This window comes from Cyphomyrmex costatus, unplaced genomic scaffold, assembly GCF_001594065.2.
Source record: "Cyphomyrmex costatus isolate MS0001 unplaced genomic scaffold, Ccosl1.0 scaffold330, whole genome shotgun sequence".
NCBI lineage: Eukaryota > Metazoa > Arthropoda > Insecta > Hymenoptera > Formicidae > Cyphomyrmex > Cyphomyrmex costatus.
The window spans coordinates 1,464,119-1,480,630 of record NW_017277451.1 but is presented as its reverse complement, the minus strand read 5'-3'; the positions used below and the strand labels follow the sequence as shown (position 1 = coordinate 1,480,630).

General features: G+C 31.8%; 2 protein-coding genes across 2 annotated transcripts; both read right to left on the bottom strand.

Moving 5' to 3' along the window:
* Positions 1-168: 168 nt before the first annotated feature.
* LOC108775972 (uncharacterized) lies at positions 169-5,829 on the bottom strand. Its single transcript, XM_018542450.1, has 9 exons — positions 5,488-5,829; positions 3,626-3,680; positions 3,402-3,560; positions 3,070-3,300; positions 2,703-3,008; positions 1,718-1,822; positions 1,480-1,637; positions 674-1,076; positions 169-480 (listed from the first exon to the last, which is right to left on the bottom strand). The coding sequence occupies exons 1-9, from the start codon at positions 5,587-5,589 to the stop codon at positions 254-256; spliced, it is 1,746 nt and encodes a 581-aa protein (XP_018397952.1). The 5' UTR covers positions 5,590-5,829; the 3' UTR covers positions 169-253.
* Positions 5,830-8,059: 2,230 nt separating this feature from the next.
* Positions 8,060-16,013, bottom strand: hgo (homogentisate 1,2-dioxygenase). The gene is made up of 7 exons (XM_018542451.1): positions 15,960-16,013; positions 15,420-15,555; positions 13,819-13,964; positions 13,250-13,616; positions 12,780-13,003; positions 12,303-12,429; positions 8,060-8,656 (listed from the first exon to the last, which is right to left on the bottom strand). The coding sequence occupies exons 1-7, from the start codon at positions 15,975-15,977 to the stop codon at positions 8,328-8,330; spliced, it is 1,347 nt and encodes a 448-aa protein (XP_018397953.1). The 5' UTR covers positions 15,978-16,013; the 3' UTR covers positions 8,060-8,327.
* Between the last annotated feature and the right edge of the window lie 499 nt (positions 16,014-16,512).

Below are 16,512 nucleotides of genomic sequence, written 5' to 3'. Positions count from 1 at the left end.
ATATATTATGGTTATATATAATTAATGATGGTTATATATAACAAAATAAGGTTTTATCAAATTACAATTTAATTATATAGATATATAATTTAATTATATATTGAATTCCAAGAACATTATTAAAGATAATGTCGATAAAATTGGTAAACAAAATATTCTTTATGTCTCGTCTAGTCGCATACAAAATTAATAAAAAAAAATGATAAGAAAATACTCTACTAAAAACTATTCATATGCATACTTATATAAAAAATCACAAATTTAATTTATCTATACGAAACTCGCAATCGTCTCTTGTGGAATTAATGTCGAAAGACTTCTCATCTTCAGTCTCACCGAGTAAATTGAGCTCGTCGATACGTGTTGTGAAAGACTGAGGTATGACATCGCTGTCTGGCGTATCAGGCCTAGGAATCTCGTTGGATTGTTCGGTGTTGCAATTAGCAGTCTCTTGTACAATGATTGGTATTAACAAATTGTCTAAAAAAAATTCAAAGTGATATAATGAAATTGCAACCAATATAAAATTACTGATACAATAATAATAAAGGTATCTTTATTAAATACAAAAAAATTATGCTGATATAGGAATCGAGAAAAAGTACACGGAAGAGAATGAAGCAAAATGTTGCTATGACAATTAAAATCGAGTATCTGCGATAACATCACTAACCGGTCTCCTCGGTATTCTTTATCACGCTCGAGGTCTCATCTTCGGATATTTTTGCTGTGGCAAATTTGATGCTCTCAAGCAGCTCTCGATCAGATGGTGTAAGGAATCGCAGACAAGCGATATCGTGGATCGTTTTCACGAGTCTAGCTAGATCCTCGGGTATACGGAACTTCTTGAAAAGTCGTGCCTCCTCTGGTATGTGATCCGACTTGCAATACGGTAGATGTATCGCATAATACCTCTTATTTCTCCGAGGATAGTTCTCCTTCAGTAACCGCAACAGGTGGTTGTCTACGTTTCGATAAATGATTGTCGCATCGAATTTTGCGGATGTCGGCGGGGATGTCACGACCAGTATAACATCCGCTGTCTCAAAAGCGGTATTACACCAGAGTCCTGGATCCTGTGATCGCATTATACGATTATTTCGCTGAACATCACACGTTCGTAAAAATTCATATATTATAAACAAGAAACAAAATATTAAGACTTTAAAATTAACGATAAAGGAAACGTTCGCAAAGACAATAAAAATAAATAAATGCGGTACTTAGTGCGCAATCATTTATACATATAGATAATGACATTCACACTTCTTAATATGTAAAAATTGATCGTAACGAGAAATAAATATATTTATCATTATGAATTATTGAGCATCAAGTATCGGTTTTTTTGTTTCTTGCCCAAGTAAGCATATTGTATGGTAAATCAATCAAATTTGTATTATCGAATTCTGGATTTCTATATCTCTTCGAAAGCCATTGCCGTAATATATTACATCGTTAATTTGTTCGATTACTCACTTTGCTGGCAGTTTCTGCAATATCAAACACGTCAATCATTGCATTAATATTACAATATCGTAAATATTTTGTTAACTCCACCATTACATTCACGTGCGACGGATGCGTCGGTGAATACACTAGCAAGCAGTTCGGCTTCATCGCTACTCTTTTCAAAACTATATTTAAAAAAGAAAACAATTGTCAAAGCAAACGAGTTAGTATTCCGGAAAGAAAATAGAATTGATAAAATTCTCACCTTTCTTTCTATACAGCTTATATGCGTGATAAGATGCGTATAACAATACCGGTGGTATCCATACTAAGCTGATTATCATAATTAACAGTTGATGAGACGCGTGTTCTGTGACAATACGGAATTAGCAGCGTTGATGGAAAGAACCAGAAATAAGAAAAAAAATAAATAAAAACTTTTACAAATTACGAACAAAAATTGAAATAAAAAGGGCAATTGAGAATCAACACGATAAACAATGGAAATTATTTTAAAAACGACAATATATAATTCGCTGGAAATAATTACATTGACGTAATAATAAGCCTGACTTTTGTTTATTAATTATATAATTACTTCTAGGAGAGAATATATTTCGTTTTTAATCCTCGATTGCAGTAATAAATCATTTGGATCCACCGTAAAAAATTTTGGATGATTGTACAATCTATATACACACGTACGATTAGTATTATAAAATTCTAAATTGTAGGTAAGAAACATTAAAATTTTTTTCTATCAATCGCCGTGAAATAAAGGTTTACTTACATTTTCTATTTCAAACGAAACGCTTTTAAACTTAAATGTAATTTTCACAGCTATATAATTGAGCTATAATTATGTAATAATTTACGCGTTGCTTACCGCACTGACTCTCAATTTCTCTCTGTATTTTAGTTATTTCGCTCTTAACCCTTACCGTGCAAACGGAGATAATTTTTATCCAGACAATTTTTAGAGAATTATAAATATCTTGAAAATAAATAGATACGATCGCGCCGTTCCGTTCCTGAAAAAAAACTAAAAAATTTGTTAAATTATGTATAAATCCTTCATTTAGAATAATTAAGGAAACTACATAAATTTTGTAATATCTTTTGAATCATTTAATCCACTAAAACAACACGTCAAATATTAACGACTCCAATTTACATTAAATAGGTACTGCAAAAACGTTTGCACGGCAAGAGAGAGATATGAGAAAAAAACTGAGCTAAATCGCATTTACTTATGTATACATAAGGCGATGTGCTGTTTGCACATCCGTGCTCGCCGCATTCGGGATGCAAGGCCGCGACTTTGACATAATAGACGCCGTCTGGTGCCACGAGGTTGAGCCGTACATGTACGTGGTCTTTGTTGGCGGGGACGATCGTGGTGACCGTCGACTTCGTATCGTTACTAATCAGCCACACCTTGTATTCCGTCACGTTGTACGTCAACGGGAGCGGTTGTATATACAACGCCGCGTTTGATCGATCAGAAATGTCAATGTATATGAAGGGCGTAAACTCCTCGATCTGGACACTATTCTCTGGAAGGGATTCGAGGATAGTTACAAAAAGATACAAAGCCGGAAAGGGAGATAAACCTACCAATAAATTCATGATACGGCACATAGAATACGTATTTTCTGTTGTACACAAAATCTTCCCCGGTCGCGATATACTCCAAACGATACGGTGATCCTTCGTATGCAGCATCAGAGAACGGACATGACACGTATAAGTGCTTAGGCGCTGGGTGACTGTCGTTCCCGTATAATTCTATGTGCCTGCATGCGTTTTCTGAACTCTCTATGATGTTTTGATAACGCATAATCAACCCTATTTCAAATAGAATTTCAATAAATGGCAACAAGAGATATTGGAGATATACTTATTTCGAGTGTATTATAAAATATCGCGAGTAATTGATGTCTCCTTACTATGAAAATTGATATCCGAAATCGACAAGTTGAACGCAGTCGCCTTCTGGGAATCATCAATTTTTTTCAAATTTTTATTCACATACGCGTGCAACGTAAAAATTGCGATACCATCCCGTTTCAACGACTTTCCAATATCAAATACTAGCTTCGCGCAATCTAAAAAATTATGTAGTATTTAACGAGTCTGAGAAATATTCTCCCAAATTAGATTATCTTCCTACCTTCTCCTCTTTGTACTGACGTTAGGATACATTTGACATCCTGTGTTAAGTTATCCTGAAAAGAAGGAATAAATTTATTGTAAATAGGAAATCTTGCGATTGTTTGCATGTGATATTAATAATCAGTCAGCTGAAGATGAAGAAAAAGATTATATCGAATGACACACAGCTAAAGATAATCTTTTGTTTCAGCTTTTATTATCAATTACTTACATAATGCGGAAAATCAGTATTTCATTATTTATTGATTTTCGTTATGTATTTGCCTACAATCATGAATAATAATCGAAAGATCAATCATATCCACACACACGTCTGTTTAATAAGAAACTGTAATTTTAAAACTATTTATTGTAAAAAAAATGAAAAAATTATATGAATGCTATACAATCGGTATACTTTTTACTACAACGCTTTTATATTAATAAATCGTCAATTTACTGTCATCGTTAATTATTATCGGCATTTTTTAGGGCATGAAATTTGTGTAAATTTTTATTTGGAAATTGTTACATCAAACATTTCTGAAGAGACGAAAGATTCTTTTCTATATTATTATGTACAGAGGATTATAATTCTTGTTCGATTTTACTAGAAAATTACATACTCAACGACGAATGTCGTGTACGTTAAAAGATTTGAAACTATTTTTCTTTATATACACTCGAAAGGATGGAAAAGATAAGAAACAACGACTACAAAAAAAAGCCCGATTGCACCAACGTGATTTTAAGTAAGACTTAAAACTGTCTACCTTTGTCTCCCTTTCTTCGACTTTAAAACGAGATAGGCTTCTCGCTTAAAATCAAAGTAACGTTGGTACAATCAGGCCTAAATCGTTTGTAAACAAATAAAAGAAAACGGTGAGAAACAACAAATACCGTTTCTGACAAACCGCGATAAGACACGAAAGATATATGTCGAAAGTTATATCAGTCACGCTTTAACGGACTGTACCTAGATAGAATTAAAAGTTATAATGATATCATCATCAAAGACGTCATCATGATTTCATTTATCTTTTGTAAGTTTACTTATAAATGGCATTGACGTTTTATTATTATGACTCTGTATTCTACTTTAGATAAATAACTTTTTTTTTTTCACGAAAATTATACAAGACTGTAACTTATTTCACTGCTTTTTAATAGATATTAGTCTAATTAATTTCCGTCTAATAAATCGGCTTATATCGATTCTTAACAGCAACATCATCTATAGTCATTTTCCAATTCTTGGCATTATATCTCTTCATGAATAAGCTTCAAATTGGAATTTTAAAAACTCATCATGCTTCTTCGTGATTTCGTCTTAAATTACAATTTTGTTAAAAATTTCGTCTAAAAATTAGCTGACAAATGTAATTTTGCAATCTGTTTAGTTTCTTAAGATTTAGTTAACAAAAAGCATTTAATTAGCTTTCTTTTTGACTATCTAATCTATAATTCGAAAATTATTATCTCAATATTTTCATCAAAGAAAAATCATAATCTACATATAAATTTAAAAAATTAATGTCAAAAAAATACGCGAGAAAAGAAACATCCTATGTATAACCTGTTGTTATTGTACATATAACGTAATATACGTCACTCCAAAAGTAACACAATGACATCTGAAACTAAATTGAAAAGAGCAATGTAATGAAACAATAAAAAAAAAAGCTTATATCTTCAATTTTATTTTCATCTAGAATTTTTATCTAGAATATAAACACGAATATAATTATTGACAAATAAATTTATCTGCGAATACAAAGAAAGCACGTAATACTCGAGACACCCTGTATACAAGACCGAAGTGACACTTCGAAGGAACAACTGGAATCTGCGAACAGGTGATCGGAACGAAGTGATACTTACCGATTTCTGACAGTATTCTGAATAACAATGTGAAACCGAGAGTCCAATTAAGGACCATAGAATAACAGCGGCGAGAAAGCCGTTGCGAATTGTCGGCCGCATATCTTCTGGGTTATTGCCCGCTCACTCGATGGTACGCAACATTCGGTGGGCATGTGTCGTCGACCTCGACATGTCAACCGCGCGGCGGAATCGCGACGGTAACTCGAATGTTCATTGTGACATTAATTACCATACCACAGCTCCGAATAGTATGCGCTCTACGTTGAAAACGACGCAATATACTACGTGCGACTGCGGGACGACGTCAACAATCACTTTTCTCGGACACGAGGTCGCAAAGCGACGCAAACTGCGCATCGACGCGAGGAAGGCTCTGCTGGGAGGACCAGGTACTGCTTGCATTGCTTGTCGTCGACAAGAACGGTCTCTACAAGACGAATCATCGATGACTCGAGTCATTTGAGTCATCCAGCATCGAACGGTATTGATTAAAAAAATACTAACGAATCAATACGTCTTTTTTGATCTTGAAATATGTTATATATATATTTTTAGTACGCAAGCACAGATTAAGACAACACAGATTAAACAGAAACTTAATTGCTGAAAGAAAGATAAAAAAATTTTCTGATATTTTGATAAGATAAAAAACAAAAGTGTATTAAAACGATATTATAGCATTTAAAGTGAGGGGAAATTAAACTTGAAATTTAAGACAAAAGAAGAGAAGAAGAGAGAAAAGTATTTTTCAATTTATAAATTTTATTGCAGAAGTATAAAACATTTGTTTAAAACAATAAAATTATGCACGCAGAACACACTATAAAATAATATGATTCATATTTGTCTTTAGTGCCATGAATGATTCCATAAACGTTTAGACGGATATCAGATCTTAAATATGTAGATCAGATCTTAGATTTATGATCTTATTGCGCAAATTATGAATTTCTTAAAATTGCATTACATGCAATGTGCTGCAATTTTAAGTCAAAATATTTTTATAAATTATAATATTTAAAGTTAATGTATCAATTTTTAAATAAATTTTACAGTGAAATCATTTACAAAAAAAAACTTTTTTTCTTTTAAAATTGAATACTTCGTCTGTTTAACAAAAATTCCGTATTTATTAATAATTATTTTTCTTATTTTTAACTAAATATTTAAACACATCAAATAAAAATTTAAATTAACAAAAACAAGAGTAATTTTAAATTGAGAAACATTAAATTGAAAAAATAACAAGGACTCTCTATATAAACAATAATCATAAACAATAAAAAGGGCGACGTGAGAGTCAAATCAAGATTAAATTGTAGAATAATTTTATATACATACATATGCATTTACTATATAATTTTTTTGGTCTTTTTTTACATTAAATTTAAATGTATAATGTATTTTAATATTTAGTTAAAACTATTTAAATTATAAAAAAATTAATTCAAAAGAATACATCTTATTTCGAAGAATTATACCATTTCCATAATAATGATTACACTGATAATAATAGTCAAAGTTACGCAATAATATTATAATTTTTAATAAACTCTCGGATATTATCAGCTAAATTATATTCTGATTGTCATTATACGAGTTGATTACTGTGAATTACATTTTAAATTCATTTACGCTTTTTGTAATATAATTTTTTAATACAATTCATTAATTAATTTAAAAAAAAATATTTTAACGTTTCAAAAAAAAGTCAAATTAATTAATTCCAGTTTTGTAATTTTTTAAATTATTTATTTACTAGAGGATACACTGCAAATTTTATATTATTTCGTCAACTTTTCCAATTTTTATTTCATGAAATTGATCAAATTTGACTTATTCATTCAACAATTATAATACACATGGCACGCTTTAAAAACATAATAACTAAGACTAATAATAAGGTATTATACAAATACATTTCATAGTACTTATACCATACAAAATAAATTTTAGTATTTTAAAAGTTAGTAGTGTGTGTGAGCATAATTTAACATAACTTCCCAGCGTAAAACATTCTAGTAATATTACATCGTGACTACTGCAATATTGTTGGAACATTAAATATTGTTGCGAATCGAATGATTTACATTGATTTCAGCAAATTGCATATCAACTTTGATAGCAGATAGATGCGCGATTAAAAGTTCCTTGCATTCAGTAATATTCTTCGAACGTACGAACACAATGTTGATGAATTCATAATTAAGACTAATGTCTTAGTTACACGCACCAGATAACTTTGCACGATATCTTCATGAATACGACACACCATAAAAGAAACGATCAGAAAAAAGAAAGATTATAGCGTGCATTTCTTAACAATAACATTAATACTTTTTTTAATAATAATAATAATAATAAAAGAATCTTGATAAGTAATTGTGATCGTTATTGCAAGAGAAAATCAAAGACAAGGTTCTGATGCTTGTTTTTTCTTTTCGTTAAAATAAATCATCAAGATAACTTTTTCTTTTCTTAAAGATGGCGTAAAGCTATAATAAAATAGACTGTCGCCTAAAATTAATGATCTTAGTGATTTTTCTACCTAGAGAAGGAAAAAGGGGTATGAAAGATTGATCTTAAGAGCTGACTATATATATTGCTTTTCTCACGAACGCGTTCAGATTTTTGTTGGCATTGTGGACGTTTTATCACAGTGAAATGTATACAGCAAAGTAGTAATAAGCTTTTATTTATTACACAACGAGCTTTATATTCTGTGGTTACGTGATACTAAAAAGAAGCAAGAGAAAAGCAAGAAGATACATGGCAACAAGATAAAATTCAAAATTGTAAAGCTCTAGCATTTAATCTCTCCAATAAAGATCGTTACATTACGCAACTTTCGCTTTCTTATCCGTATGCTCAAAATGTTTCTCTAAACTCTGCCAACATTTGTAATACTCATTGTCCTGCTTATTACAAAGCTTACTAGCCCATTGTGTCACGGCCATATTATACGAAGTTTCGAACATAAATGCCTGCGTACCATCAGCTATCCGTTCTGGCCCCAGTCCGCTCTTAGAAGCAGCTTCGAAACATTGTTTATCAGGACCGTGCGGAGTCATTATGGAATGTAGCGATGCACCACCAGCAGAAAAACCATCTTCTTTTGCCTCGTAGCGACCCTTTATCAAGCCCATAAACTCGCTCATGCAATTTCCTAAGAATCCAATAGTACAATGTCAAGCTTATTTGAAAATTGTGTTATTCAGAAATATATATATATATATAAGAAAAAGGGCAGAAAATATTGTAAAAGAAATGAGAGATAAAAAATGAACAAAAATATAATACTTGGTATTTACTAATTATCAAGAAAAAGTTATTTGCATATATTTGATTTCTATTTTATTGTATTATATAGGTGAAAAAATAATTTATACTGTCATTAAAATTTTATGGATTAAATTTAATAAAACAATTTTTATGTATTTTGACAATTCTAAAAAAAATTAATTATGCATAGAAAAAAATATCGTAGTAAATAAACTGTTCTGTTCGAACAAGTAGTATGTATTGTAAACAGCATTTTATGTTTATGTGTAGATAATATAAACATTCGAAAATATAAACAGTTGTGTAAATGCAAAATAGTTTATTGCATACGTTTTTATCACCTTCTTTATTTTGACTACTCAACAAAAAGACCTTATCGGTTTAAACTGGATCTTAGTGCTTAAATATTTCGCGCATGAATTCATATTTGTTTCTATAAATTGTGTCGTCAACTATATCAATAGTGTAAATCAATATATCCGTTCATATTGTTAAAAAACATACAAGAGAAAGTTACTATAATGTAACTCGTTAATACAGATTCTAAGTTATCGAAAAAATTCATTATAAATAATAGCTACATTTGACTCTTCACAAATGTTAAACTCGACAGAATTTCCCGCATAACACTCGATGTTGCAGATGTCTCGTTTAGTACTAATAATGTACCGACACTTGCCAACGTTAATCTTCATCGTTGGTGGATACCATCGACAAGTCAACATGCGAAACGAGCGCGTATGCGTCACAAGCTATTCGCGATCGCGCAACGAGACGCAGTGGCCGGATCTGCAATGGAAATTACGCGTATTTTGCATATTATCGCTCTCCATGCGCCGCCGCCTTATTCATTAACGTGGAGAATGGCCCGCATTGAATAGGCCGCTATACTGGTTATCAAATCTCGGAGAAAGCAGCGAACGGCTACTCTTACTGGTACTCAAATGTATTCCGAGATACATATTGCTCCTTTATACATTGTTGCGCAGTTTTACATTAACAAAATAAAATTGCATAAATATCAACGCGCAGTGTATACAAAGAAATATGAAGAAGATTAAATTAATTAAATTATAATACTATATTAAATTCAAGTATTTATTTTTAGGTTATTTTGACAATTCTAAAAAAAATTAATTATGCATAGAAAAAAATATCGTAGTAAATAAACTGTTCTGTTCGAACAAGTAGTATGTATTGTAAACAGCATTTTATGTTTATGTGTAGATAATATAAACATTCGAAAATATAAACAGTTGTGTAAATGCAAAATAGTTTATTGCATACGTTTTTATCACCTTCTTTATTTTGACTACTCAACAAAAAGACCTTATCGGTTTAAACTGGATCTTAGTGCTTAAATATTTCGCGCATGAATTCATATTTGTTTCTATAAATTGTGTCGTCAACTATATCAATAGTGTAAATCAATATATCCGTTCATATTGTTAAAAAACATACAAGAGAAAGTTACTATAATGTAACTCGTTAATACAGATTCTAAGTTATCGAAAAAATTCATTATAAATAATAGCTACATTTGACTCTTCACAAATGTTAAACTCGACAGAATTTCCCGCATAACACTCGATGTTGCAGATGTCTCGTTTAGTACTAATAATGTACCGACACTTGCCAACGTTAATCTTCATCGTTGGTGGATACCATCGACAAGTCAACATGCGAAACGAGCGCGTATGCGTCACAAGCTATTCGCGATCGCGCAACGAGACGCAGTGGCCGGATCTGCAATGGAAATTACGCGTATTTTGCATATTATCGCTCTCCATGCGCCGCCGCCTTATTCATTAACGTGGAGAATGGCCCGCATTGAATAGGCCGCTATACTGGTTATCAAATCTCGGAGAAAGCAGCGAACGGCTACTCTTACTGGTACTCAAATGTATTCCGAGATACATATTGCTCCTTTATACATTGTTGCGCAGTTTTACATTAACAAAATAAAATTGCATAAATATCAACGCGCAGTGTATACAAAGAAATATGAAGAAGATTAAATTAATTAAATTATAATACTATATTAAATTCAAGTATTTATTTTTAGGAAAAATAAAAATAACGAAAATAAGATAAAACTAAATACGAGGTGAAAAAAACTAAGTTAAACCATTAAGTAAGAAATAATTAATAGAAAATCTACATTTAAAAAATCTTGATTTATATTGAAATTAAAATTATTATTAAAGAAAAATTATTTTTAAAATTATTATCGAACTTTATTTCACGAAATACTTGAACTAACTGCAGTAACAAAATATCTCACAAGGATACAGTTTTTGGTCACCTTCTTTCGTAACCATTTTTTATTGGTTTCATAATAATTACCGAGTACTTGTATACATAACTTTTTTCACGAATATACGTTTCCGATATTCACCGATGATAAAAGTGGTAATTACTTTCTCCACTTATTTGTCGCAATTATTAAACGATCGTCAATTTTTAATAAGATCCCCGATAATCAGCATTAATTTAACGATCGAAAAATACCACCACGCGCGTCCATCACAATTACTCCGACCGATCTTATAACTTCGCACGCGCGTAACTTCTGCACAACGGAATAGACGTTGAAGACACGGATAATAACCACTTCTCGTGGCTTTCAATTACTTAACTCGTAAGGATGCATCCTCGTTGATAGGCATCATGCCTACGCGTCTTTCTCTTTGCACGCGACGGACTTTCTCAATAAGAGAGCGCGATAATGCAGCGAAATACGACAGTGACGACGAGGACAATCGTCGAACGAAAGTGGCCCGTCCCGTCTCATCATAATCGATCGGATCGTGATCGCAGTGACAGGAAATCGGTGAAACGACCTATCGAAGAAAGAAAAACGTTGTGCGATCGGTCGTCGGGAAAAATTTCGAGTTTTCTCCGAGCTAACTCGGTTGCACAATTTTCAGGAGCGCTCTTCTGGAACGAAGACACCGCTGAGTTCGACAGAGCACTCGTAACTCTTGCCGCGTATAATCGACCCCACGAGACCCCCAGTGACAGGAAAAAAAAAGCCGCAGAATCCACAATTTCTCAACAATATAACAACCGTGTCTAATAAACGTGTCACAGACCGACGGATGGCAATTTAGTCAAAATAGCTATCAAACTACACAAAACGCACCGAAAATCTAAAGGATGCCTAAAAAAGATTTAAAAGATACGTCCAGTATCTCTCTTAAATATCAAACGTCCATTAACTATAATTTAATATGTAATTTTTAATATTAACATTTCTATAATTTTTAATATACTTCTATAATTCGAAATAAAATATTTATCAAGTTCGCACTTACTTCTTAATCATAAACGTAAACGAACTACTAGAAATTGTATGCATTCATAATACGCGAGTAATGTTCCAATAATCTTGTTGTTTAATAACATAATTGGCATACATTTTGATTTCTCTTGCACGTAAAATCGCGTTAAGAAAAGTTTACGCGGTTTCATTTTTGCATCGGCGCGTAGACGAATGCAAACGATATATACTTTCTAAGAATACTTACGGTGATAGTAGGGTGGTCGGAAAGTATGTTCTTGCACGGACCATCGGGGTGGAAAGATCACAAAGTCGGCTGCAGCGGTTCCAGATTTGTTAGTGGGGCACGTCAGCACGGTGAAGATAGAGGGATCCTGCGGAATTAATTGAGCTGCTTAACATTTCGAGAGTGATTATGATTAAATCCGAAAAATTCAAAAAAAAAATAGACATGTAGAAGAATGAAAAAAAAAAACATCATGTATATTTACTCGCGTTAAAATCTAAAATACATATTAAAAGGAAGTCATAAAGACAGAAACGCAAATTATCAAAGATAACACCTATATATTTAATTGTTCACAAATTATATATCTTTCGCGCGGCAAAAATTAAAAAAGTTATATTTTATTTATATAATAGAAAATTTCACTGTAACTCGTAGAAGTTTCGCTTCAAATCTCAATGCGCAGTTAGATTTCTGCATATGGTGATGTTTACTTACGCAGTGATCAAAGGAGACAGAATTGACAACCATGAATCTACCAAGATCGTATTTATAAGGCACGTAGTTACCATGCCATGCAACCACGTCAAAGGGACTGTGACCTTGATTGGCCACAAATAGCTTTCCCTGATATTTACATATGATCTCGTAATCAATCTCATGATCCTCGTACCAAGCCACAGGAGTTTGAAAGTCTCTCGGATTCGCCAAACCGTTCGCTCCTATACGTGTTAGTTCAGCTCGTTAATTTATTCATTAAAGAAACATTAATTTATCGAATTTTCCCAATAAAAGAAATTAATTGTCACAGTATAGTCGTACTATGTTGTTTTCCAATAAGTTTTAATTTTTAATCTCAAAGATGAAATGTGAACAACTTTTCGAATTCGGATTAGTTTTCTCAAGTTTCAACAGAAGATATGTTAGAGATATTTTCATAATTCTTTTCGTATCGATGATTAGATTACCTATCGGTCCTAATTCTGGCAACTGAAAGTGATTGTCGTAGACCTCTAAGATGTAACCTCTGCTTGGACCAAAGACGGTCACGGAGAATCGCATTCCTTGCTGAATGACGCATATTTCATTCGGTTCGCATTGCATCTTACCGAACTCAGTCGTAATCTGCAGTATACCCAACTGTGGCACTATGAGAAAATCACCATCGGCATTGTAAAAAGCCCTATTCTTCATGGAAGCGTTGCACAAGTACACGTGTATCGCAATGCCCTGGCGCATCTTGGGATCGCCGGCACCACACAAGGTGTGAAGACCTTCGATAAAATCGACTTCGGGGTCTCGTCGAGTCGGGACATCAAAAGTCTTCCATCTTAGCTAAAACGTGAATAATTAACATTTCAGAGAAGCTATCCTTCCGATAGATTAAATAGGATTATATCCGTTCCATTTTTTTATAAACTTAAGAAAGTTGAAAGAGAAAGAGAGAAGTTTTTCATAAAATTTTAAAAGTTGTATTTATGTTAATCTTGATTTTTAGTTAGATCGTTGCACTTAAAATTTTTAAATTCGAAATTACCTGATTGGGATTTGGGTACATCTCGTTCCAATCATTTTTTACATAAGATTCGACATTATCGCCTCTAGTGAAGGGTTGAAATGGGTTGTGAACGACAGAGGGTCTTATTCGATAGAGCCACGATCTTTTATTTTGACTACGTGGAACTAGAAGATAAAAATTATGGTAGTAATAACGTCTGGCATTATATTAGGAATAAAAGAAAATTTTTATTACTAATGTTATATATTAGATTACCTCTACGATTTACTTTATATTTTGTATTATTATTTTTTTACTTTTATTACATTTCTGATGTGTTTTTCGACAGAAACAATTAATTCACTAACTACATGTTTTATAATAATAATGGACGATTTACGTTATTTTTGTGGACTCTTGCTGACGTTCCGAAATGCGTTTCAATGCGAGTGAAACATACAATTTACATTATATATTTTTATATTTTTATTTTTATACATAATTTGTTTTAATAACCGTTGTAATGCTATAATATCCGTACATCATTAACGATTCTCGCGACTTTTTAAACATTGATAATGACCTAACAAAGGTCGAAACGTTTGTTTTTATTAATTTTATATATTTTTATGTTTATATTAAATTTTATATTTTAGCACAATGACATAATTAATTTATCATCAATATCACAATTTACGAATTTTTAGGCTCATAGCTCTGTTTCTTTTTATTATTTTTATAAAAAAAAATATTGAATCTTTGATTCACCACACACATTGTTATGATAAAAATTCCAAGTCAAGAAAAAATGATATTTATGGGACAAATTTTGGAATTGCTTAGAATTTATAATATTTTAAGACATTTTTATATCTAAATTTAGTAATTTAATAAGAGATAAGTTAAATCTACTGTAGTAATATGAACTAACAGTAAGTTTATTTTTTTTTTAGATAAAACGAAATTTTTCTCTTACTTTATTACATTAATTTATACTTCAGTTGATAAATTTGCTTAAATTCAAACAATTATAATGCAAATTATATTTTTTAAGTTGTAAACGATTGATTAATTTTTTATTTGACAATCGCGTAAGTCGGAAATGTGTAAGAATCAAATCGAAACGTATAATCAAAATATCAAATATTTTTTTGAATAAATTACTTCAAGAATATTAAAAGGATGAGTAAGGAAATGATTTATTAAGAAATAGGAGTTAATATTCCATTATTTTTTCCGTCACTTTTTATAATAACAATTGAATAATGACGTTGCAACTTTTATGATTATAGTAATAACTAATCGTTAGTAATCGCTAAGTTGGAAAAGTCACTTTGGAAAGTAACTTGTTACATCGTTACGCGTTTTCCTACTGAAAAAAGTAATTTGTAACAAGTAACATTACTTCGTTAAAAGTATATGACGATTAAAAATAACAAATTACAAATGACGAGTTAATTTTTTCAGTAACGAATGATTTATCCAACTCGTTGCAAAAGTAACAATTGAGTGACTTTAAAATTCTGATATTGCCGTTAGTCATAAAAAAATTTGTCATTGCCAAATTATTATTAACAGAATAACGATAAGTAACGGCAATACGAGTAACTAATTACTTCCGTTTTCTGGATTTTACTTACCTGTAAACGCTGTGCCCGATAATTGTTCGGCATAAAGACCATATGGACACTTCTGTGGATTATTTTGCCCAATAGGCAGTGCTCCTGGACAGCGGTCATCCTCACTGGAGAACTCACAACCGAATCCCGTGAGATACTGAAAGATATTTCTCAATAGGACAAGCGCGCTACCTTTTTTTTTTTATTAAATTAACACATTCTCGCGTACACACAAACACACACAATGTCAAGTTTCTAGATTTCAACGATTCCCGTTTTTTATATATTTTCAAAGTCTTCTTTCTTAACAATATTTAAGCTTCTTTAAAGCGAAAATATTATACACTCATTTAAAATGAGAAATGCTCTCCATATTAAATTCTAAACAAAGTTACACTTAAAATTTTAGACATTCACAAAACTTTTGTAAATTACTTAAATCAGACAATAATAGCTCTTTTTTTAACACAAACTGAATGAAAAATGTCTTTTAGAAAATGTTGAGCACTAAATTAAAAAAAAAAAAATAGGTGTGTTTATAAATTGAAACGGTTTCGCTACCTTGAGCTGATCTTTCATGACGAGCAGCAATTTTTTTATCCAGAAACAGACCGTTTCTTTTCTTGATTAGAAATACGAAGGTTTTCGTGACACTCTCCCGTTTTATATGAACACCTAGTGACGTAATGAAGATAAGAGATCAATGTTAAATAAAAACATGTTTACTAACTCTTTAACCAATCGAGCGCGACTATTTGGATAGTCGACTCGAGTCCGCAAGGCTTCTAAAACCAGTCGAAGAACAGGAAATACTACATTATGCTACAGAATTTATTAGTCTACAACCGCAAGACGAGCCCCTCGTAATGACACGAGCCTCATCATACGATATACCGAGCTCCGTGTGAACCGTATTCAAATCAGTTTCCAACACCACCCAAGTATTTTCTGTGAGAGCGTTCGACGAATCTTGATTGTTTCGGCATTCTATATAATATAATAGCAATAAAGTTTCTTAAATTACTTATACAATAAGAATTCTATTTATAACCCATCTCACAAAAAAATGTACTTTATTCGAAGAACATCCTGGAGACGTCCTTTATGATATAAA

What these genes read in the sequence shown, in the direction of transcription:
- LOC108775972 (XM_018542450.1), bottom strand. Translation starts at nt 5,589, where the DNA reads ATGCGGCCGACAATTCGCAACGGCTTTCTCGCCGCTGTTATTCTATGG. An exon ending in GCCGTATCATGAATTTATTG is followed by an intron (nt 3,009 to 3,069) that starts GTAGGTTTATCT and finishes AATCCCTTCCAG; the next exon opens with AGAATAGTGTCCAGATCGAG. An exon ending in TTGCAGAAACTGCCAGCAAA is followed by an intron (nt 1,077 to 1,479) that starts GTGAGTAATCGA and finishes ATGCGATCACAG; the next exon opens with GATCCAGGACTCTGGTGTAA.
- hgo (XM_018542451.1), bottom strand. An exon ending in TGTACCCAAATCCCAATCAG is followed by an intron (nt 13,617 to 13,818) that starts GTAATTTCGAAT and finishes TTCACGTTTTAG; the next exon opens with CTAAGATGGAAGACTTTTGA. An exon ending in CCGACCACCCTACTATCACC is followed by an intron (nt 8,657 to 12,302) that starts GTAAGTATTCTT and finishes TTGGATTCTTAG; the next exon opens with GAAATTGCATGAGCGAGTTT.